Raw genomic sequence first — 23,041 nt, 5'->3', positions numbered from 1 at the left:
CGAGTGTGACTTGCCCTCTCTTATAGCTCACTTTTAGGCAATCCAGATGGGACCTAGGCATTTCACGGGGGGCGCCAGGACAGCAGCATCTTTTATGTTGGGAATTTGGCTTCCCTAAAGAGCAATCCTCAAATCTGGGAGTGGGGAGGGAGTCAGCATCACAACTGGCATTCTGGAAGCCAAAGAGAAGGGAGCTGGAGTTACTAACCAGGACATAGAATTTTAGTTATTCTCTATCTTCAGTATTTTTTACCTCCTTGTTTGACAGTGCCTGGTATTTCTAAACCCAGACTGCTGATGGTTTCTCATTCCATGGATTTAACTTCTTCTTTTGGGTGGAGGAGGAAGACTTCCCTATCTGTGTGTGCAGCACAGAAAAAAGCATGCAGAGGGTTAAATGTTCCTTTAAAACCTTGAGCCAGCCCTCCTGTTTTCAGCCCTGTCTCCTACTGTTGCCTGCACAAGTAACTGTTAGTTCCAGTTCCAGAGGCTTTCTGGGTAATATGCAACAGGAATGGCTCTATTTCTTGAGATTGTCTTCTCATCCATTTTCTTACCAAAAAAACTTGAGTTTTTAGCTTTCTTTGGGCTAAAACCATCTATCTTCTTTTTTTTTTTTTTTTACAAAATGTCAGTTTCTCTGTATTGCTGTCAACTTCACATCCTGCTATCTTAGTTCTTGTAGATTTTGGCTTTTTGAAAAATCTCTCATCATCTTCAGTAGAAACACTGATATTTTAGTAGAATTCATGGGAGGGCCAGGGAAAAGATTTTTAAAAAAGTCTGTGAGTGGTCAGTAGTCCAAAGAAGTCAATTCTTAAAGATTTGTAAGTACCTAGGAAGAGAGCATTTTTCTCTATGTATTAAAAATACTCAGACTTCTATAGCTGCTGGCCTCCAATACTCTTTGCAACACTGCCTTTCTGCCTCTAGAAAAAAACAGTCAACATAGGCAAAAGCAGATGTGGGGCTAGCTAGAATGCCTATGGATAAATAGAAATTGGGTTCCGGAGTGTGTGTGTGTTCGGGGGGTTACTATTATCAGGAGCAAACAGAGTGAGGGACAGAATTAGAGACAAGGGCTTCTATGAAGCAATGACTGACCTCAGGAGTCTTTATGCAGGAGAAGCCTGTTGGTGGACCATACATCCCGCTTCCAAACAGAGGTCTGAAGGAGAAAAAGTTCGAATTGGAGATGACCTCATCCTCGTCAGCGTGTCCTCTGAAAGATACCTTGTAAGTACCTCCTAACACAGGCATCTTTCATTTCCAGAACATTTCCTTTTGGGAACAGTTGGTCAAGGAGAACAGAGTCACAACAGGTTGCGCAGGATAAGACAGATGCCTTTACATAGCATACTTAAGAGGTGATTAAATCCTCTCCCCTGCCAGGTTGTCATGGGGCCTGGAATTTAACAGTGAAGGATCCTTTCAGAATAAGGCACTGTGCCCAGCAACCTCTGCTAAACTGTTCAAGGCACTTGCAGAGAAAGCCAGCTATGCACACATTAGCTGCCATTACTCTGAGTGTATCACATTGTTTAGCTCTTGTCCAATAAAGAACAGTCCTGAAAGAGTGGGATAGAGACAAATAAGCTGCTATTGATGAAAGAAAGGAATTTAAAATGTTTCAGCATGTGAAATGTCATAGCGGTTGGAAGCTGCAGGTAAGATTTTGCACCTGGGATAGGCATTAGGCTCTCATCACTAACATCAAGCCCTGGACTGGAGGGGTGTGGGGGGGGTATGTGTGTGTGAGTGATATCTGAAGATCAGAGAAATGTCAGAAGTAAGTTTTTAAGCTTCTGAATGCCAATCCTGTTGGCAGACTTTACATTGCCTACACTGAAGACTGGAGTAATTTTTCCCATTTGTGAGTTCTCTGTCCTGCCAAAAATAAACATTGTATAAATTCCTGTGGAATCAAGGAGCCAGCTGAAGGGATGAAGTCAACACTTGTCTGTCACCTCTGGAGCTAAAACTTCATCTTCCCTGAATAGTATCCCACTTTGAAGCTGCTTCTAGATTGAGTGAAGAAATCTTTCACAGCTATGTAGAAAGAGTCAGATGATGCTAAGGCTGTTTAATTTGATCCTTCAAATTCTAGGAGAACTGCTTCTGTCAGGACTGGCCAGGTGATTTAAAGGATGTCTCATTTTTGTTTCTGCCACAGCATCTCTCAATATCAAATGCTAACATACAAGTGGATGCCTCCTTTATGCAAACACTCTGGAATGTACATCCTACGTGCTCAGGAAGTAGCATCGAAGAAGGTATGCTTTTTATATGCATGCAGCCCTCAAGCTGCCAGCCTGCCTTGTGCTATATGTATTGACATTTTCTGCTGCCTCCCAACTCCCACATGCATGTCTCGATACACAGCTTGATTTTAGTTCACCTGACTTCCTTTCTCTGATGTTGGTATGGGTTATTTTCTATCCTAATTTCTGATCACATGAGCATTCCTGGAATTATGTTTAATCCTTTGGAGTCCACTATTATTTTAGCACTATATGCATTTGGGACTTGGATATGCACCCTTCCTCATCTACTGACTCTTCATTTTTATTTACAGTGATAGTTATAAGTGTACAGACCTCAGCAACTTAAATTTTAGAGGAGATTATTTGCCAAGAATGTGATGTTGTTAATATTTCTTCCCAAGGCATCTCTCCGTACAGGTGGGAGGACTTTTCTTTTTAATAAGAGTACATTTGGCTTTGTGTTTCAACTTCTATTTCTGGAAGGCCATTTAAAAATAATAAATAAAATGTTCTCAGTATTTTATATTTCCTTTGGAAGTAAGAGCCTCAAAATTTGTTCAACATATCCTATTTCTTGGAGCCAGGAAAAGTTAATGCACCTTTCAAGTTATGCAGTAAATATACTGACCTTATCTTACTCACGGGTAATATCACAGCTGAGCAGAATAATCAAATGTCAGTGGCCTGTAGGTCATCACATAAGATTCCAGCACTTAGAGCAAGATCAAAAATTTTTAAAATATTTACATCACAGGCTTTAACCTTGTTTTTAATCTTGAGCCTAGTAGTTTCAAACTAGGAATGTCCTCCTATGGTAGGTAATGTTTGCAAATGGCAAACAAAGTGTCAAGGTGATATCCCAGCTTTAGAAGGCATCATAGCTCAACTGAGTGATCAGGGGACAGCAGACTTTTAACCCTTTCAGCAACTTGTGGAACATTTAACCCTCTTGTTTTATGCCAAAATTAACCCACCATCCTCTGTCAGTTGTCAATCAATCCCTTTCTATGAAGAATCAGGAAACACTGGGTTTAAATCTTCCCCAGGGGAGTTTTGACTGACTTTTCTCCATGTTAAATTTTCATTGTCACTATGGGAATAAAATTGTTTCCCAGTCCCAAAAGAGGGCTTGTGGAGACTAATTAAGAAGTGTTTGGAAATCACGTCAGGAAGGTCCTTCTAGAAGTGTTGAGTGCCCTTGTCATAGAACCTGGGCAGCTCATCACGTGAGTCGTCTGGCCCTATAGACACTGGCCTTGCAGGACCCACTGGTGAGAAACCCACTGCAGCCCTTGAGAGTGTAAGTGACCCTCATCATGATCCTTCTTTCCTGACTGTTGCCCTGCATGTTTCAATTAAGAAATGCTGTGATGTGCTGGCACTGAGCAGTTTTCTCCGTGTGGATAAAATGTTGATTGGAGGAGCCTGAGGACTGTAAGTGATGAGCTCCCAATGGGGCATGGTCTCACCATCATGAGACGATGGGGAGTTTATGCAAGAGCATGATCATGGATGATTTTCATTTTCTAAATAAATTGACTGTTAAGAATTCCCCTACAGTATGTCATAAATTATCTTAATGCAAAAAAAAATATGTAACTGAAAATATTAGTACAATAACATTGAGAAAAATGGAAAAAGACTTCTGAATGTTTGGGGGATGTTTAAAAAAAAAAAACTTGCCTTGCCTGGATACAAAACAAAAAAATGGAGGATACCAGACTGCCCCTGCACAAGATACATTGGTAATGCTTTTCTCCTCTGGCATGACTTCTCATTCCTGCTGATTTCATCCAACACCCAAATAGTTTGACAGCCCCTAAAGTGATCTAATTATGTGATTAAAAAATAATCCTAATACAGACATTGAGCATATTAAGTTCATTATGTCTCCTGAGAACAGACTAGCCTGGAGAATTTTTTAATTCAGTAGGATAAAAAAATGCCCACTTCTGTCCTGGCTGGTATGGCTCAGTGACTTGAGTACCAGCCTGCGAACCAAAGGGTCACTGGTTCAATTCCCAGTCAGGGCACATGCCTGGGTTGTGGGCCAGGTCCCTAGTAGGGGGTGTGCCGGAGGCAACGACACGTTGATGTTTCTCTCCCTCTTTTTCTCCCTCCCTTCCTCTCTCTCTAAAAATAAATTTAAAATTCTTTTTTAAAATGTCCACTTCTCTGTGCAAGGTAAAGCTCAGACTGGGGCCCCTCTCCTGCTACTGCATGCTTAGAATTAAGGCTAAGAATTTATTTGAAGATGAATTGGTCATCATTGCTTGAATCTTTCTGTTTCCTATCCATCTCTGAACTCCTTAGCTATTCAGATTCCTTTTCTTGTTATAAAAGCTAAGAGCTTATTGATAGTGGCATCTATGCTTGTCAACTCAGGAATACTGGAATATCATTCTGCTTCCCCTCAAAGCAGTAGGATCAGTGCCCAGTTTTGATCTGTGTTTGCTAAATGCATTCAGAAGCTAGCTTCTCCTAAGACAATGTTTAATAACAGTTGGCTAGCCCCCTTCCCAGCTCCTCCTTTCTTTCCCATGACTGCAGTCTGATTTGAGTTTTGCCACAAAACACACACAGTGAGATCTAAGAGCTCATCCAGGAATTTGCTGTCGAATGTCTTTACATCACAAGCAGTTGGAAAAATCCTTAACAGTAGCAACTTATTTTCTTTTTGGTTCTTAATGCTATGAATTGACACCATTTTCACCTTACTTTTTGATGTTGGACTTGCTCATCCCTGAGACCTATTTAACTTTCAATGTTAGAATTGTTTTGACATTCTTGTCTTTTCTGCCTGAGGCCTGAATTCATGGAATCTGTAATTTCCCAAATACTTCTCTCTTGGTGTTTTTCATAACTGACACAAACCTGCACAAATTTATCCTTTTAAACATGATATTCTCTTTATTAAGCTTTTCATCAGTTCATGGTAGAATGTAACTCTCTTCTAGGATACCTACTTGGAGGGCATGTAGTACGTCTTTTCCATGGTCATGATGAGTGTTTGACGATACCATCTACCGATCAAAATGATGCCCAGCACAGGTAAGCTGATAGCTTCCTCCTTCTCCTACCTGTCTCTAGTCTCAGATGACTCACACTGAAGAGCTTGCATGTGGATGTGGCCACAGATGAATTCTGTAACTGGTGGTCAATAGCAAACCCCACAATCACCATCAGCTGCCCTGTCATGTTTTTCTGAATCTCATCAATGGTCTAAAATTTCTTCCCTTTCAAGGTGATTAGTTTTGGGAAAAGCCAGAAGTCACAGGGTGCCAAATTTGGGCTATAGGGTGGCGGAGTCACCTGGGTGATTTGATGTTTCTCTAAAAAACTCTGCACAAGATGGGATGCACAAGTGGGTGTGTTGTGATGGAGCTGCCAATCACCAGTTGCCCATAGCTGCAGGCTTCTGAATCATCCAAATAGTTTCAGCAGAGGAATGTTCGAGCTTAACACAAAATCTGATGCAGATAAATTGGTCTACTTGCTCAGTCATTTTGAATGCAATGACCACATGGTACACGTGCTCACTCAATGGCATCTACCACCCCCACTGACTAGTACAGTGAAGTCATCATTGTTCACACATGTGCATTCCAGTCCACTCTCCTTGACTGCTAGGTTACATCAATGTTGTGAAAACCATTTTCATTATATTAACAATGGCTGGACTTTTAATAGACAGACCTCATATATACATGTACTGCTTCTTTGGCAAGCAGATCTATAATGCTTTCCAACCCCTTTATTTTCTTTGGTTGCTCCTGTCTCTAAGGAGTTTCTGGTAGTATTAATTGTAGCCTGAATCACCCCCTTCAGTAATAGAAATCAAGCTAATGACTCTAATGGGTCTGTGAACTTACATAAATTATCCACCAGACTCTTTACAAGCAGATCATCACTATTATTCCCCATTCATGAGCTAAGTAATTAAGGTGGCGTTTGGTGATTTCCTTTTGCTTAATACCAAACAGGATTGAAGGAACCAAGTGTCACTATCCAGCTGGAGCTGGATTTAGCAGGGGATGGTGCCAAGGGCTACATTTAGAGGGTGCTGTTGACAGTGGTACTTTTTCTTCTCCTCTAGTTGACCCATCAATGAATGTTTTTCAGAAATTTAAAACCAAAGATGGAAGATATCAATACAGGTCTTAAATTCATACTGAGGGGTACTTTAGATTGAATTTGGAACAGCACTGTGTCCGATATCCTGGCAGTAAAACATTCTTTGTTTTTGCATCATGCCTAAGGGAACCTTGTCAAATGTCTCCTTTACTTTATTAGAAACATGGGGCCACATCCACACAACTTAGAAATCATCTAGGGCAGGTGCCTACCCCAAGGACGCACACTGAGTGATCTTAGATGGGAACCTAGAAGCCAGAGCTGTAGACTGCCCATCCAGGGCTCATTCCTTATTCAATGTACACAAGAACTCCCAGGAGCAATGAGCTGGAACATACTATTGTATATTTTAGAAACCATCCATTGGCAATATGTATTCCTTCTTGTTCTGAGTCTCTTCCTGCTTGTTCTGTCCTCTCAATATCCCTTCATGGGAACCAGATGTGCCATGGGAACCAGAGCAGAGTCTAGGACAGATGAAGCACAGACCTATGGCAAATGCCTGATCAATTCACTCACCACCTCCCTGGCACTAGTCCAATGGTGAGGCACTCTTGGTTTCCCTTAGAATTGAGAATTCCTTGTTCTACATAATATCCTGTGGTCCTATTCACTTGCAGTTTTCATTCCCTTTTCTTTATCAGTGAGTTATGCAATTGCCCATGTATCATCTCTCTTATTATTTTATTCTGCTGTATCAGGGGAAAGTTTGCAGGTGAATAAAGAACTGAAGTTTTGTGGGTGAGTTTTCCAGAGTTACACCTAAAATGGAATCCATCAGAACTCACTAGTTCTTCTCAATCCTATTCTTCTTTTAAGGATAGGAATGTGGGGAAAATGAAACACTAATCCCGTACATGGCTTCCCCCACCCGCCCCCCCCCCCACCACCACACACCTGTCATTAAATATAGAGCCATATTAGGAGAAGCCTGTGCAGAAAAGTCACTGCTTGGGGAGTCATGCCATTTGGTGGGCACTTTAGTCGGGTGGTTCAACAAGATCCCGACTAAAAAGAAAGGCTGCACAGGTATTTGAAAGGAAATGCTGGGGAGGGTGAAACAGATAGAAAGGTCCCAAATGGGCACCTGAAGCAGGCACGTGTGCCATCACTGAGGTGAGAGTGAAGGTGGCCTTCCCTGGGCTGAGGATTCCTCGGGATCTAAATTGTATTTTTTAAAGAAATTCACAGGTAAAAATGAGAATGCTTAAATCCATTCCTCAGTAAGGAAGTGTGAAGGGGTTGAGACTGGGGTGAGTGAGTAACTCTTTCTTATACTGGAACCTGAATTTTTGTGTCAGCTGGTCTCTTAGTGAAAGTAGGATGTCTTGGCATTATTTGCTGTCTAGGTAAGGTGAGTGGCGAGCCTCATGGCTATCCTATGTCAACAGGTAAATTCTCAGAATGGGCCAGGATGGCCAGGAATACTGGAATCTGGGACAGCACAAAGGAATAGGGAATAGAGAACACACTAAAAAAAATAAACCCATGTAAGTGATTCCACTTAATAGGGCTGACTTTCAGGTGAAAGTAATTTCTCTTCCCTCTAAAGCCTGAGAGCGGTGAGGCTAGATAGAGAGACTGACTGTCCCAGGGTGCAAACCCAAAATCAACCTAGCTTTCTGAGCTCTGATCCTTGTCTGTGCCTCTGGCTTGTCAAGCACTCTGGAGTAAGTCACTTAAGCTATTGAAGTCAAGGCTAAGCTGTCAGCCAAGCTTTCAAAGGCACCTCAGCTCACCACCCACTCTACTCCTCTCCTTGAGTTAATTGTTTTAGAGAATGGGAACAGGTTGTTTCAACTTCTGTAACCTTGAGAGAATAAATGAAACAAGCTTCCATCATTGCCTAGGTGGATAGGACTAACCTTCCAGAATTCTTCAGATGTCAGAGGGAGAGGGTTCTCTAATTGTGCAACCTAGGGTGAGCTGCTCTGCCCTCTCCTCCTTACAGATCCCTCCAGCCCTCAGTGAGGAAAGAGAAGCATTAGTGAAAACCTCAGCACATTTTCTTGTGTGGCTAGGAGGCTAGTGCAGTATTATTACCATTCTAGGCCTGGTACACAGACACCTGGGGTTTCAGAGCAATAAAGTAATGTAAGATTTCTTTCCTAATATTTAGTACATATTTGCTGATAATGTGTACATTCGAGAAAGATTTAGAATGCCTTCAGTCATCTACCACCCAGAAATAACCACTGTTAATATAATTTTTCATTGTATTTCTATACCATTAACTGCATTTTTGTATGCATGTTTATAAACATCTGTGTTTAAACAGAATTTGGATTAATCCACAATACATAATATTTTGTGTATCTGGGAGCATCTTTGGGCACATTGATTACAACAGAACACATTAAACCCTCACAGCCATTCTGTGACTTAAGTCCCCTAACTAGACCTTCCCAATGAGAAAACTGATGCATGGAGTTGAAAGGACTTGATTAAGGTCATGCAGCTAACAGATTCAAACCTAGGTCTGCCTGACTACCACATGCAGCTAACAGATTCAAACCTAGGTCTGCCTGACTACCAGGCCCCATATTTTAACTGTCTCATGATTATACAACTATTTTAGGGTAAAAATAATTAGACATTTCCTCTTCACCTCTATTGATTACCTATTGTCTCAAAAACCTAGATCAAGTTTTACAGGGACTTGAGTGATTCAATTTTGATGTACTATATACAAATCCTCTATGGTGAATTTAAATGCATCTTAATGATCAGTCTTAACCTAAGATCATGAGATTCTCAAAAAGTATCTGGGTTTAATATACCAGGTAAGCCAAAGACAACTAGAATAGTTAATTTAATTCCTCACAATCTGTCATTTAGGTAGGTCAACTCCAGTTATATAGATTAAAAGCAGGCTTTGCTAATCATCAGATAGGCATCAGGCAAACCCACATCGAGGGACATTCTCCAGAATACCTGGCCAGCACTCCTCAAAACTGCCAAAGTCATGGAAAACAAGAAAAGACGAAGAAGTTATAACACATCAGAGGAAACAGGCAACGTGACAGCTAAATACATTGTGGTGTCTTGGATTGCATCCTGGAACAGGAAAAAAAAATAATGGAGAAACTGGTGAAATCCCGATGAAGTCTTGAATTTAGCTGGTAATGATGTACCGATGGTAGTTCCTTAGCTCTGACATGGTACCATTGTCATGTCAAATGATACCATTAGGGGGAAGCAAGTGAGACTATACACAAACCCTCTGTACTGTTTTTACAACTTTTTTGTAAATCTAAAATTATTCCAAAATAAACATTTTATTAAACACATTAAAAGCTTATCTTATTTCAGGAAAGGAGACAAGAGCGAAGTAATAAAATCATGAACACTGTAGTCACTGAGCATAAAGTTTTGTTCTGAGCATCCTAGAACAGTAGAAATGAATTCACACTATACTATGTATATGTTTTCAAAGTGCAAATGCATTTTAAAAGTTGTAAAACATCAACATCAAGGCACTTAACCTGAAAGAACTGGAGCATTTGGTATTGAGTCTGATCATGTGACTGGCTGTTTTGACTCCTGATGTGGAAATGGAGATCCTTTTCATTGTACACCTGATAGATGGTTTGTGAGTGGCCATGATACGTATATGACAAGCAATTCCCTCATCGTTAGCACTTTTTCTCCTCATAACAGAGACTGACAAAGTGTGCCTCTCTGACTCCTTTTTTCAAGCTACTTTATTTTTTATTAAATTTATTGAGGGGACCCTTGTGCACTGTTGGTGGGAATGCAGATGGGTGCAGCCACTGTGGAAAACAGTATGGAATTTCCTTAAAAAATTAAATACAGAACTGCCTTTTGACCCAGTGATCCCACTGGGAATATATCCTAAGAACACAGAAACAACAGTTTGAAAGAATGTATGCCCTCCCTTTGACTCTTGTTTTGCTGACTTAGAAAAACAATGTGGGAACCTCCGCAGGGAGCTGTCCCCCATCCGGTGCTGATCAGTGTCAGGAACTAATCTCCAACTCTGCTCACAGGAGATTATTCTATGAAGCTGGGGGAGCTGGGACACGAGCCAGATCTCTGTGGAGAGTGGAACCCCTTCGGATTAGGTAATGGAGGGTCAGGGTGGTGCTCTCAAGATTGCTTCCTTTTCTGGTACAGTCCTTTCTCTTAATTTCTGAGAGGAGAAATTAAATACTACTTCATTTGTTCCATATCACCCAGCAAACCCTCAAAAGTTCTTGGCCCACAGCTAAATCTGAAGTTTCTGTAACTTTGTTTTTAAAGAAGAAGAACAATGACAACAATAACAACACGCACACATGAACAATCACAATTTCCAGGACCTCTGTTTTGATTATAAAGCCAGGCAGCTCCTCTGCCCTTGCAGCATCTGCGTCACAAAAGGCAAGCTCAGTCATGACCACTGGAAGTCAACAGCACTCTTCTTCCATTTGTTTTCTTAAACAGATTCTCTAGAATCCACATTAAGTCTCCTTCTTCTCAGTAGCTCTGTTGGCTCCATTGGAAAGTTATCTCTAAGTGACATAGTGGTGGTCATGATCACATGAGGTAGGGAAGACAAGAACATCATTGAAAACATAGCTGTGAAAAAACGGCATTTACCAGAACTTGTTAGAAACAGTGCTGCATCTGGATGGAAGTAACAGGAGGCTGAGACTCTGGAGCTATATGCTTGAGCAAAAACATATGGTCTCTAAACATCAGACCACTAAAGGGGATCCAGTTAAGTTTGTTGACAGGGACTGCAAGTGAGGCTACAGCTAAACTGCTTGGGATAAGAGAGGGGGTCAAGTGTGGCCATCTTGGTTTTCCCTCTCTAACTTTCTCTCTAACTGTCTGCTCATTCTTCCCCTGAACACATGTTCAAAGTAACAGTCTCTCTCATGAAGTACTCTCAAAATAACCCATTACCAATCAGGCATTACGACTTCTCTTATACATACACATACACACATTCAACTTTTTACTGAGAGCTCTGGAGATGGCTGGTTTAAGGAAAAGTGGTTTTAAGGAGCACCTGCTTGTTATCTGGCTCAGGGCTTTACATTCTCTTTCCAGCCCTGTTAAGCTTTATACTGTTTCTCAGGATATCAGCCTGTGATTCTTACTTAATGGACTTGTATAAAAAGTCAAAACAAGTATGTATGTAGACTTCTAATAATGGTTGTTTATTTCCCCAGCATTTAAAGCATGAAGAATTTAAGCCTTTAACAATGTACTTTGGATTTGCTGGTGCTCCAAAGAGTTGGATAAAAAGAAAAGTTTTTAAAAATTTGGTGCATGTATCTCTTAAATGTTCCATTCTAACTTAAAAGATAAATGTATAAATTATTCAGTGGATAATTTCTCCCTGGCACTTACTGTAACTTTTGTCGAATGCCAAGCTTTTGATGTAGGACCATAAAAAACTTGGTATTCGATATGGGATCTTTCTTATCTTATTGAAAATATCTCATCCTGTTTTACTTTTCACCCATAGAATTTATTGCCTTTTAATATACCACAATATTAATTTATTTATTAGGCTTATTTATTATCTCCCTCTCTCTGGCAAGTGTAAGCTGCACAAACATTTTTGCTCTGTCTCTTGAAGATTAGATTTTTGTGGTGGAAAGGTGTTTGAGTTCAGGTGGCACATTTGGAAAGGCTTGGCTTTCCCAGAAACAAGTTTCCCTTAAAAAGGCAACCTTCCTATTCTTTTTTCTGTTTTTGTTTTTGCATTAAGATACTTCAGTCGAGTGAAGGAAAAATGGGAAGTTTGGACCTTCCAGTGAAAGTAGACTGTTGCCCTGCCCCCACGATCATGTTTCTTATTGGTGTTCTGAAGGGCAATCACAAGAGAGCACCATGCTTAATTTTAGGCAGACAGGAAATCCTAGAGCAAACCAGAGGGTTGGTGCTTGGTCCCTTAGAGGATGAACTGTGGACACCATGTAAGTCTGCTAGCGTGTGTATGGAAGCACAGAATAAATATTGAAAAGTACTTATTTTTGTGTAAGTGTAATTTCTCATATGTCTCATCTGCCCAGCTGGAGTGGCAGTAACATCAGATGGGGCCAGGCTTTCCGACTGCGGCATCTCACCACAGGCCACTACCTGGCCTTGACAGAGGACCAAGGCCTAATACTGCAAGACCGGGGAAAGTCAGACACCAAGGCTACAGCCTTCTCCTTCAGGGCATCAAAGGTAAGGTCTGATGAAGTGGACTTTGACCTTGTTCTTAAAGCAAAAACTCTGAAATCCTCAGGTAGACCTATGACTGAGAGGAAAGTAGGCTGAAAGAAGATGCAATTGGAAGTTAAACCTATGATACTCACTTCCTCCTGGTATCTCTTGAAGTGATTTCATAGAGGAATGTGTACCTTAGATGAAAGTTGACATCTTAGGAGAGAGAGATTTTAAAGGAGAGTGAAGAACCTGAGAAAACAAAAGGATCACAGAAATGTACATTGTTGCTCAGAGGCTAATGGAAATTATTGATGTTTAGTACTTATTCTAAGAATTTCTAATACTTTTAAGTCACATGTTTCATTCCTATAAAGCAATGGTAACATGGAGGTATAATTTCAGTGGTACCTTTGTTTGAGTCAAGGAAATGGTTTCTTTCAGAAAGATTTAGAGAAGGCATATTTCTGGACATGACATCTTCTCACCATTTTTTCTGTTATACAGAGTTACTAGTATCTTCCTCATCCTTTTCCCAAGGCATCTCTTCTCTCCAGATCTCTTAGCTCTTACCTATTTGTCCCCCACCTCATTAAGAGTAGATCTTGTGTTTGTTAGATTAACCCCAAATGTGCAGCTTTGTCATTTGATATGTATTTAGACAACTGTTTTTTAACCTCTATCTTCAATATTCAGCCAAGTTTTGACTCCTCACAACTCAGAGCTGCATCTCATTGGATGGTCAGAATTGCAGGCTGAGCTAACTTTTTTATTGTTTATGCTATTACAGTTGTCCCCATTTCCCACCCCGCTTCATCCCCCTCCAGCCCGTCCTCTCCGGATTTCCATAGTCATTCTGTGCACCATTGTCTATGTCCATGGGTCCTTCGATATATTCTTTGATTAATCCCTTCACCTTCTTTCAAATGGTCCCTGCATCTCCCTCCTCCCCTCTTACAGCTATCAATCTATTCCACAGTTCCATGCCTCTGGCTCTATTTTGCTCATTACTTTATTATGTTCATTAAATTCCTCTTATAAGTGAGATTATAGGGTATTTGTCTTTCACTGACTGGCTTATTTCACTTAGCATAATAGTCTCCAGTTCCATCCATGCTGTCATGAAAGATAGGAGTTCCTTCTTTTTTTCTGATGTGTAGTATTTCACAAATGTGTAGATTTTTTTAATCTACTCATATATTGTTGGGCATCTTAGACTGTTTCTAAATCTTGGCTATTGTAAATAATGCTGCTCTGAACATAGAGGTACATAAGTTCTTTTCAATTGGTATTTCGGGATTCTTAGAATATATTCCCAGCAGTGTAATTTCTAAGTCAAAAGGCAGTTTCATTTTTAATTTTTTGAGGAAATTTCATACTATTTTCTACAGTGTCTGCACAAGTCTGCAATTCCACCAACAGTGCACCAGGGTTCCCTTTTTTTTTCCACATCCTCACCAGCACTTGTTGTGTGTTGATTTATTAATGATCACCATTCTGACAGGTGTGAGGTCATATCTCATTGCAGTTTTAACTTGCATCTCTCTAATGGCTAGTGATGTTGAGCATCTTTTCATATGTCTGTAGGCCCTCTGTATACCCTCCTGGGAGAAGTGTCTATTCAGGTCCTTTGCCCATTTTAAATTGGATTGCTTGTCTTCCTGCTATTGAGTCATATGAGTCCTTTATATATTTTGGAGATTAGACCCTTGTCCAATATATCACTGGCAAATATGTTCTCCCATATGGTTGGTTCCCTTTTCATTTTGATATTGGTTTCTTTAGCTGTGCAGAAGCTTTTTAATTTGATGTAGTCCCATTTGTTTGTTTCTTCCTTTATTTCCCTTGCCCTAGAGAGACATATGGGCAAAAATATTGCTATGTGGGATGTCTGAAATTTTACTGCCTATGTTTTCCACTAGGATTTTTGTGGTACCACGACTTATACCACCCTTAACGTGCCCAATCTCATCTGAGCTAACTTCTGATGGACAATTAGATGCCCTGTTGCTTTACAATTTCCCTGGAACAATCATCCAAGCATACGAAAGGCTCCACATGGATGTCTTTAGGGTTATCAGGGAGTCTGCTCCTCATAAAAAAACAGCTCAACATCTCCTTGGGGAGCTTCATCTCTGGTTCCATTCTTCATGGCTCTTTTCCCAAAATAGATTCTGATTCATGTTCTCAACACGATTTCAGTAAAGGTTTGTTGATGGTTCTGTTTGTGTAGGACTCAGCTTGAAGCTGACAGCCCAGATTTCTATGGGGCAGCTCTGCTTCTTAATGAATCAGAGGAGGGTGGTCTTTCAGCAGCTTTTGTGAGCAGTGAGTTCAGACTCCCTTTTACCCCTTTCTATAGTGCTATAGTCTTTTTAGACAGCAAATAGGTTTTCCTCCCCAAAATTGCCCTGTATCAGAGTTAGGCTTTTTCCTTATCATATTTCAAACACTAAAAAATGTCAGCTTCCTGCCCTAAATTCCCCCCAGAGATCACCTTCATTTTCTGTTTTGCTTTCCATGGCTTGTTGGTTCCTGGACTTCATTCTGGTTTTCTGAGCACATCCCTTTCATGCTACTCTCACTTTTTTTTTTTTAAGATTCCCAGCACAATAAGAATTTTAAAGTCAAATTTATATCTGTGTAATAAAACATTTTGGCCTCCAGGAAGTGGTTTAGGGCAGTGCAAATTGCTATAAGAATCAGTGAAACAAAGAACTAGAAAAATCCTAAGAGCAGAGGCAAAGAAGATCACGTTCCTCCCTCAGAGACAATTTGGACATGGGTGTCAGGGATGAGAGTGAATAAGAAGGGTGGCAGATGGAAAACAAGAAATGACTCAGCATGGCTGATGCCCAGGTAAATACCTTTCTAAGAATGGCAGCTTGGCTTTTTTCTTGTTTGAACGCTCTACCCCAGTTTCCTTAGCCCACTCTAGAGGTGCTGACAATGAGGCCTTTACCATTTCAGAAAGAAGCTCCTTTTATGACACCAGATGAATCCAGTGGCCTTCCAGGAAGCTGGCAAGCTCCTGCTCCAAGGGGACTCTTTCTTTCCACTCCTTTCTTGGCTCAGCCTATGGAGCATGGCTCAGTGCTGTGCCTGGGTCTCTGGGGGAGTCCAGAAAAGCTCAGAGCACTAGAGACAGTCCTCATAATGCTCCCTCCTTTTGGCACCATTTCTGTCCTGTGGGCACACTTTACCCTCAAAAGACTCATTGCCTGCTGTCCCAAGTCCCTCTGTTTCCATACACATAGAGAGGAACAGCTGATAGCTGAATGTCATTGAGGTGTCATGGGGCTGCCAATATAGCAGAGGTGGGTGTAAAAAAGTCACCCAGGAGTCACATTGTCCCATGCACTTGGCAGTGTAGTTGTGTTGTATTGAAGCTCCTATCTTAGAGATTTTAAATAACTCTCAGTGCAGCAGTATTCAGCCTAGCTACCTTCATTCCAATTTGAAAGGAACTGAAATTAAAATGGCCCAGGCTCTGTGGCAGGTCAAGATAGGGCTATGTGCCCACCAAAGACTGGGCCTTCCTTGGCACTTGTGGGAGCTGAGCACTTGGCATCTGAACTGTGAAGCTCCACAAAAACAGAGAATGTGTGGGGAGCACACAGTTCTGCCAGGCAGTGTCCAAAGAGCTCTTGGGGAAGAGTACTAAAGATGCCTTGATTTCTCTGGGTCTCTAGCTTCCTCTTAAGTAAATGTGTTCTTACATCACATGGTGCAGGCTCTCCTCTGAAAGTGGGCTCTCCAGAGTGCTTCTGCTCACTGGGGAATAGTGATGGTCCCCATAAGAAAGAAACTGTGGCTTTCAAAAAATTTTTAATTTATTTCTTTTTAGAGAGAGGCGAAGGGAGAGAGAAAGAGAGGGAGAGAAACATCAATGTGTGGTTGCCTCTTACATGCCCCCTACTGGGAACCTGACCTACAACCCAGGCATGTGCCTTGACTGGGAATTGAGCTGGTGACTGTTCGATTCATAGGCCGGCACTCAACCCACCAAGCCACTAGCCAAGACGTGGCTCTATTTTTCAATGGTGTGAGGGCATTGAGCCATCTTGCCAATTCTTGCCTGTTCCAGGTGTTACATGATAGAGCAGATAGCAGATAATGAGATAGTGCTTCAGGTTCTGGGTGGTGGCACAGGGGTTGGGGGCACTCCATGGACAGGCAGAGAGGAAGAGATAGTGTGCATTCTTGCCTTTGTTAATGGGGTAGGGCGGGGTATTTTTCTGATCCTCTCTGTATGCTAGAGAATCTAGAAGGCATAAAAGAGACTACTAGGGGAGCACTGTTTGGGCTCATGTGTTCAGGGAGGACTCTAGGTTAGCTGGGCTGGGAGTCATTTGACAATGATGGGCTTCCCACTCCCTGTTGCCTGTCAGATTGCGTTAGCCTGTGACAGCTATGACTACTAAATCGGGGGCCTTGGAACGGCTGCAAGTGTGTGTTAACATCCTTAGCAAGCTGCCCGTACAAGGAATATGACAGGTGCCCCTGTGAATCTTGAACAGGGGGGTGACTGAGCCTCAACGGAAAGGCCAAGCAGCTACTACAGTCATTGGCGTGGTCTGGCTCAGATGGAATGGAACTGAGGTCTTTGAGCAAGCTGTGTGAAACGGTGTAGAATAATCAGCAAAGTGTGATTCTAGTCAAAGTGATTTCCCCTGTCCATCAGCAGGATGATCCAAATCAGACCAGAGGTCTGGGATGCATTGGTGCCTCAAAACGGCAGCATCACACATTATTCCTGTAATCTGGAAGAGGTGTGGTAGAAGACAGAGCATGGTCTCCAGGTCACCTAGATCTGGCCTTGACCTTCATCTACTCTCTGTGAGACCTTGATCTTCATTGAGTTCACCTCATTATAGTCTGTCATAAACATTAAGATGTGACCCTTGCCAGCCTTTCCATCATATCCATTGCCACTCTCACACTGTCTTGAGTTCTAGCATACTAAATATTGGCCGTCTTCAAACATGCTGTTTTTTTCTCACCACTAAACCTATACCGAAAATTCCTTTTACCTCTCCATACACCTTTATTAGGGAACTCACCCTTCCATATGAGTGTCAAGTGCCTCATACAGGAGGAAAGCTCTTCTATTGTTCTTCAGTAGGCCCTGTTCATGGTTCTGCTACAGCCATCACCAGCTTGGCCAGGAGCCCTGGACGGCAAGGACTATGCTTGCCTTTCCCTTCATTCGAACCTCAGCACCCAGCACAGAGTGTAGCATGTAGTATGTTTGAAAATTGCTTGCTGAAGAGATACACACATGTGATTACATATTAAAATGCAGAGTGAAATCCATTTTACTTTAATCCCTGTCATCTTCATGGAAGTACTCTGTCATCATGGTGTAATTATTTTGAGGTCATAACACTCTTCCTGTAAACATTCAAGGAGAGGGATTCATATTTTGAACATCTAAGTCACATTTCTATGAATTTGATTTCACATCATCTTCCCATGGTCTTGACATTGCAAGGCCATTCCCCAAGGATTGTCAGATAATGTGATTTGCTATTTACTCTGGCATGGCAATACTGTCTATTAGATGTCATGTCTCAGCATCAGTTTACAGCACTGAATTCGTTTTAGAGAAGGGTAAATTAATATTCAAGCAAGTCTTATGACATCTAGCCATTTATTTTATGGCTATACTTAAAGATTCTGCCACAGATCTTGAGTAAATGATTGAGATAGAATCTCAAATTTTGCCTGTTTTATTGCATAAGGGCATACAGCTGTAACTGTTCCCCATTAAAGGAAATTTCTCCTCAGTGTATAAAAACATGAAATTCTACTTAGTCAACATTTATCAAATATCTACTATGTACTAAGCGCTGTGTTCTTGGCCAAATGTGACTCCCCTCCCTGCCTTTTGAAAACTGCCCACCACTCTCTGCTGGGGGTGCAAAGCATCCCTGCAGACTGGATCCTCGTGAGCCCTTTACCTCAGTGGCCCACAGCCAGATGGCAGCCAGGCTCATGGTGCACCCCTCTCAGACAAGATTGTGCTGAAGTAGTGCCCTTTGTGCCAGGCTCCTGGCACACTCCATTTCCTCACCAGGTTATCAGTGGGAGAAAGCCAGGGTATGGAACAAAGGAGGGAGCAGGGAGGAGAAAATTTACCTTAGGATTCAAACATCTACAGAGTGTACCATTTCCTGAAGTTTTAGTTTAAATAAGTCTACAAAGAATTTTTAAAACTTGAATTGATGCTTTCCCAAGTTGTTATTGCTTAAAGTGGACCAAATAAGCAGTCAAGGAAAACCATGGGCTTTAAAGTAGGAGAAACCTGGGTTTGAATTTTCACTCTGCCATTTGCTGCTCAGCAGTAATGCCCTTTCTTGTTAAAAAAAAAAAAATGGGGGTGAAGAGCTATGTCCAGAAGTGTTGTTGTGAGAATTTGAGGAGACTGGGAAAATGACCTGGGAGTTTTTTTCCTTGTCCTAAAGGTGACAGTAGGGATTAATTGGCAAGGATGGAGGAAAGAGCCCAATATGGTGCCTTCCACTCAGGTGGTACACCTTGCCTAATGAGGCAGACAAAGCCACCCCCTCGCATGCTGTAAATGGTGGTGGCCCTTCCTTGTCAGCTGCCCAGCAGGGGCTTTGCAGCCAGCCAGACTTCAGCAGTGTCCTTTTAAGGCCATTTTAAGACTTCATATTCAGGGTCAGAAATTCAGAAGGGGACTGAATTGGTGGGGAAATGAACCCAAAGGTGATTTCTCAGGTTCCTCCAGAGACACCTAGGAAGGAGTGAGCTAACCAGGACTTTCTCAATGGCTTACTCCAGCATCCACAAATGGGACCCACCTTCCCATATCTACCTTTCTTCTGAAACATGCTTACAGTCTGTCAGAAAAGAGCTTTGCTATCCTTTTTGGACACAGATGGTTTAATTGTGTCAAATAACAACAAATTTAACTCTGATTAATACACATGAATTAGGATTGATTAGGATTGATTAAACAAGATTAGGATCTTGCTCTGTTCAAGATATCACATTATATGCTAATGCCATAGCTGACAACTTGCTTGTCTATAGCCTTGTTTCTTTTTAATCCATCATTCACACTGCTGCTGGAACAATTATTCTAAGATGTAATCCTTGTGTTATCCCCCTGCTGAAAATTTTCAGTAGATTTTATTACCCACACCGGCTTTTCCAAAGAGGTGTTCCAAACAATAATTCTATGAAGAGAAAATTTAATGCTGTGCTCAACGGAACTCAACAGGTTGTTTTGGTTTTTCTGTTGTTGCTTGTTTTTTACTGTAGAACCATAGACTCCATATTATATTATCCTAATGTTCCCTTTGACTCATAAAAGAAACCTCACTTGTCCAAGTCCTTTTTTCCTACAGAGAGTTTGTCAACATTGAAAAACATGAACCTGTAGGATAAAGTTTAGTCCTGTTCAGGTCCCTTTCAGGGCTTCCACGCTCTCCTTCCCTCACTATGTGACTCTCCATCTCCTAGAATGCCATCCCCTTCCACATTCCCCTCTTTTCCTCACTCTCCTGGCTGAGCTCACATCAAGTGTCAATCTTGAATAGAATCATCCCTAACTGCCCAGACAGTGTGAGTTGCTCTTTCTTCCAAACTCCTATTTTTCCTTGAACATAAACCACATCACCTTATTGTCATTGGGAATTTTTATGTACAACTCCTAAAGTTGATGCAAACCCAGGACTAACCTGGCCAGGTGGTTGGTTGGAGCATCATTTCATATACCAAAAGGTTTCAGGGTTCAATCCCTGATTAGGGTACATATCTAGGCTGTGAGTTCAATCTGGTTGGGGCATGTATGAAAGGAAACAAATCAATGTTTCTCTTTCTCTCCCCTTCCCACTTATCTCTCCCTAAAATTCAATAAACATATACTTGGGTGAGGATCTTTTAAAAAAGCCAGAGTCATCTTCCATAAAGTAATAGCATAGATTTTCAACTTCTTTATCATAGCCTTCAAACAACTAAGACATTAACACAATTGATATGTAACTATGATAATAGTAACCATTACAAAATTATGTTCAACTGACAAATGGGCTTGGATGTATACTTAATTTAGGATTATGGTTCATTACTTATGAGAAAATGCTCAAACTCTGCAATTCTTGGTTTTATCATTAATAAAGTAGAAGAAATAAAAACAGTAGAGCTATTGAAAGGTTTGGAGAGTGTTCTTAAAGTGTCATGTACAACACATATATCATTTTGTGGGTCTTTAGTAAATTCACATGATGATGTCATTGTGAGGGACTTAGCAAAAAAAGTCACTCAAAGTAGGCACTAGACACTCATTCCAGTTCCCTTCCTTGTCCTAAAAAGCTTAAGTCAATCTGAAGAGCAGCAATTTAATCACCTTGAACCAAGTATTTACGTGATAATCATGATGTGGTCACCAGCATTTCCTTAGTAAACTCTCAGTGAAAATAGGAATAATGGTTACAATACCTTTCCACACATATTAGGACAAATAACCTGTTCCTTCTTGGAATCAGCTCATTATCTAACAAGGAAAGGTTGTGCAGATAAACAGACAAATTGATGCCCACAGACCAAGAAAACAAAAACATTATTTGCAACCTATTTTAAGGAGAGTATTATGTGGAATACAAAGACAAGCAAATCCCAGTCTTGCTCTTGGAGAGTTTTCAGCCCAGTAAGGGACAAGAAGTGGACCAGCACAGGGCTCATATTGCAGAAGATGGTGAAGAGCCTTGAAGGAGGTGAAGCCAAGTTTGATAAGATCAGAGAAAATCCAGAGGGGACCTGGGAAAGGCTTGATGGATAAGATGTAAATGTGCAAAGATGAGGTGGGGCAGTTCCAAGAAGAAAGTATCATGTCAGTAAACACCCAGAGGAAGGGACACTTGATATATCAAAACAATATAGTCCAATTTGAATAAAGCATATGGTATATACGAAGTTAGAAATGAAAACTGTGTTCTGTAGGAACTTGAGAGTTATGGAAAAAGGGGTGATTGGATTAGCTCTATCCTTTGGGAAGGTTCCATTTCCAGGAGTAGGGTGGGTATGTCTGGGGCCATATTTAAGTGGAAATGGAGAAGGGAGCATTGGTTCATGCTCAAGTCAGAGGGAGATCACCAACCTGCCATCAGCAAAGCCAGGCTTGTCTCTATTGTGGACCTGTCTCACTTCCTTAACTACATATCATCATTGTTGCTTAGGTTTGGGTTAAGTTGTCTTTAGTGTTAGTTTGTCTCTATGTTTTAGATTTTGTTGTTGATGCTCCTATTTTAAATTAGAAGCAGCCATTATAGTGACTGTCATAGAATTTTGAGAGGTGATGCTATTTTATAACAGTGAAGACACAGAGAGACACTCCATTCTATAAACAAAATTATGTGGGGGAGCTTTGTCTGCAGAGCCCCCCATCCACCATGGATGAGAATAAGTCTACCAAGACATGATCTGCTTGGGGAGGAAAGGTGGCCGATCTCTCACAGGAGAAGGACCAAGAGCCTTTTCCTCAACGGCTTTTATTGGGTTCGTTTACACAGGAATTCAGGTAAAGCTCATTACTCATTACCAGGAAGTAAGGATCAAATAACAAGGAACTCTGAGGGCCTATTTTGAGTCAGGGTCAGATAGCTAAAAAGCTGTAAAAAAACTTTAATGAACAAGCTTACTTCTTCGTTGGACCCTTATCATTTAATTGAGAGCATTCTAAACAAAAGCAGGTTTCACAGGATTTTACATATTCTTTCTTAGGCCTGATCATCCCAGGAACCCGCCCTTTCCAGCACAGGGCTGCACCACCCTCTGTCATTGTTTCAGGCTTAGGTGGAGCAAGGGAAGTAAGGCAGCCAAGAGATTAGGGGATTTTCTCACAGACAATGAGGACTCAGGCTTTTTCAAAGCCAGGGGCAAGGGTCCATCACCCCCTTTTGCCGTACCCCTCAAAGTCCTTCCTTGGGGGCCTCCCACATGATCATGCCTGTCTTAGTTCATTCCCCCCTTGGGGAATCTTACCCGTCATTGGCTAACCAACCAAGCATTGGGGGCACTCCTGCCAGGGAGATAAGCTTTTGTCTCCTTGGTAGCATATGGTCCAAGGTCATTCCCTCAGGCTTAGCCTTGGGGGGGGGGGGGTTACAGCTTCTGATACCAGACAGGGCAGTTTCCAACAAAATGATCCATTTATTTCAGAGACTCTAGAAAAATAAATCCTACAATTTTTTTCCTTTGGCAAAGTCATATTTATACAAGTGAAAAGTGAAAAAACAAATTAAATGACTGTGATTATTGATAGTTTGGAAGCATACAATATTTTAACTGTGAGCTCTTTGTGTTCAGTATAATTATTTACATTTATCTATCATGTTATTTTTATTTTGCTGCACCGCCTGTGGTTACAGAACAGGCTGGAGATGAAAACTTTGACATATTTAAGTCTGTTACCGGCCTAAGTGCCTACAGAATTATGGATATTTCTGAAG

At 41.3% G+C, this 23,041-nt stretch overlaps 1 protein-coding gene across 1 annotated transcript in view; it reads left to right on the top strand.

Annotated features, from left to right (window-relative positions):
• The window catches only part of RYR3 (ryanodine receptor 3), a 504,534-nt gene that overhangs the window by 229,316 nt on the left and 252,177 nt on the right, over positions 1-23,041 (top strand). The window contains exons 7-11 of the mRNA XM_045822230.1: positions 1,124-1,236; positions 2,174-2,273; positions 5,222-5,315; positions 10,412-10,483; positions 12,428-12,584. Coding sequence (XP_045678186.1) covers positions 1,124-1,236; positions 2,174-2,273; positions 5,222-5,315; positions 10,412-10,483; positions 12,428-12,584 — 536 coding nt within the window. The remainder of the gene's footprint in view (positions 1-1,123; positions 1,237-2,173; positions 2,274-5,221; positions 5,316-10,411; positions 10,484-12,427; positions 12,585-23,041) is intronic.

This window comes from Phyllostomus hastatus, unplaced genomic scaffold (assembly GCF_019186645.2).
Source record: "Phyllostomus hastatus isolate PE091 unplaced genomic scaffold, TTU_PhHast_1.1 phas_scaffold_501, whole genome shotgun sequence".
Taxonomy (NCBI): domain Eukaryota; kingdom Metazoa; phylum Chordata; class Mammalia; order Chiroptera; family Phyllostomidae; genus Phyllostomus; species Phyllostomus hastatus.
Note: the sequence above shows the minus strand (reverse complement) of the source record. Positions and strands in the feature narration are given on the sequence as shown.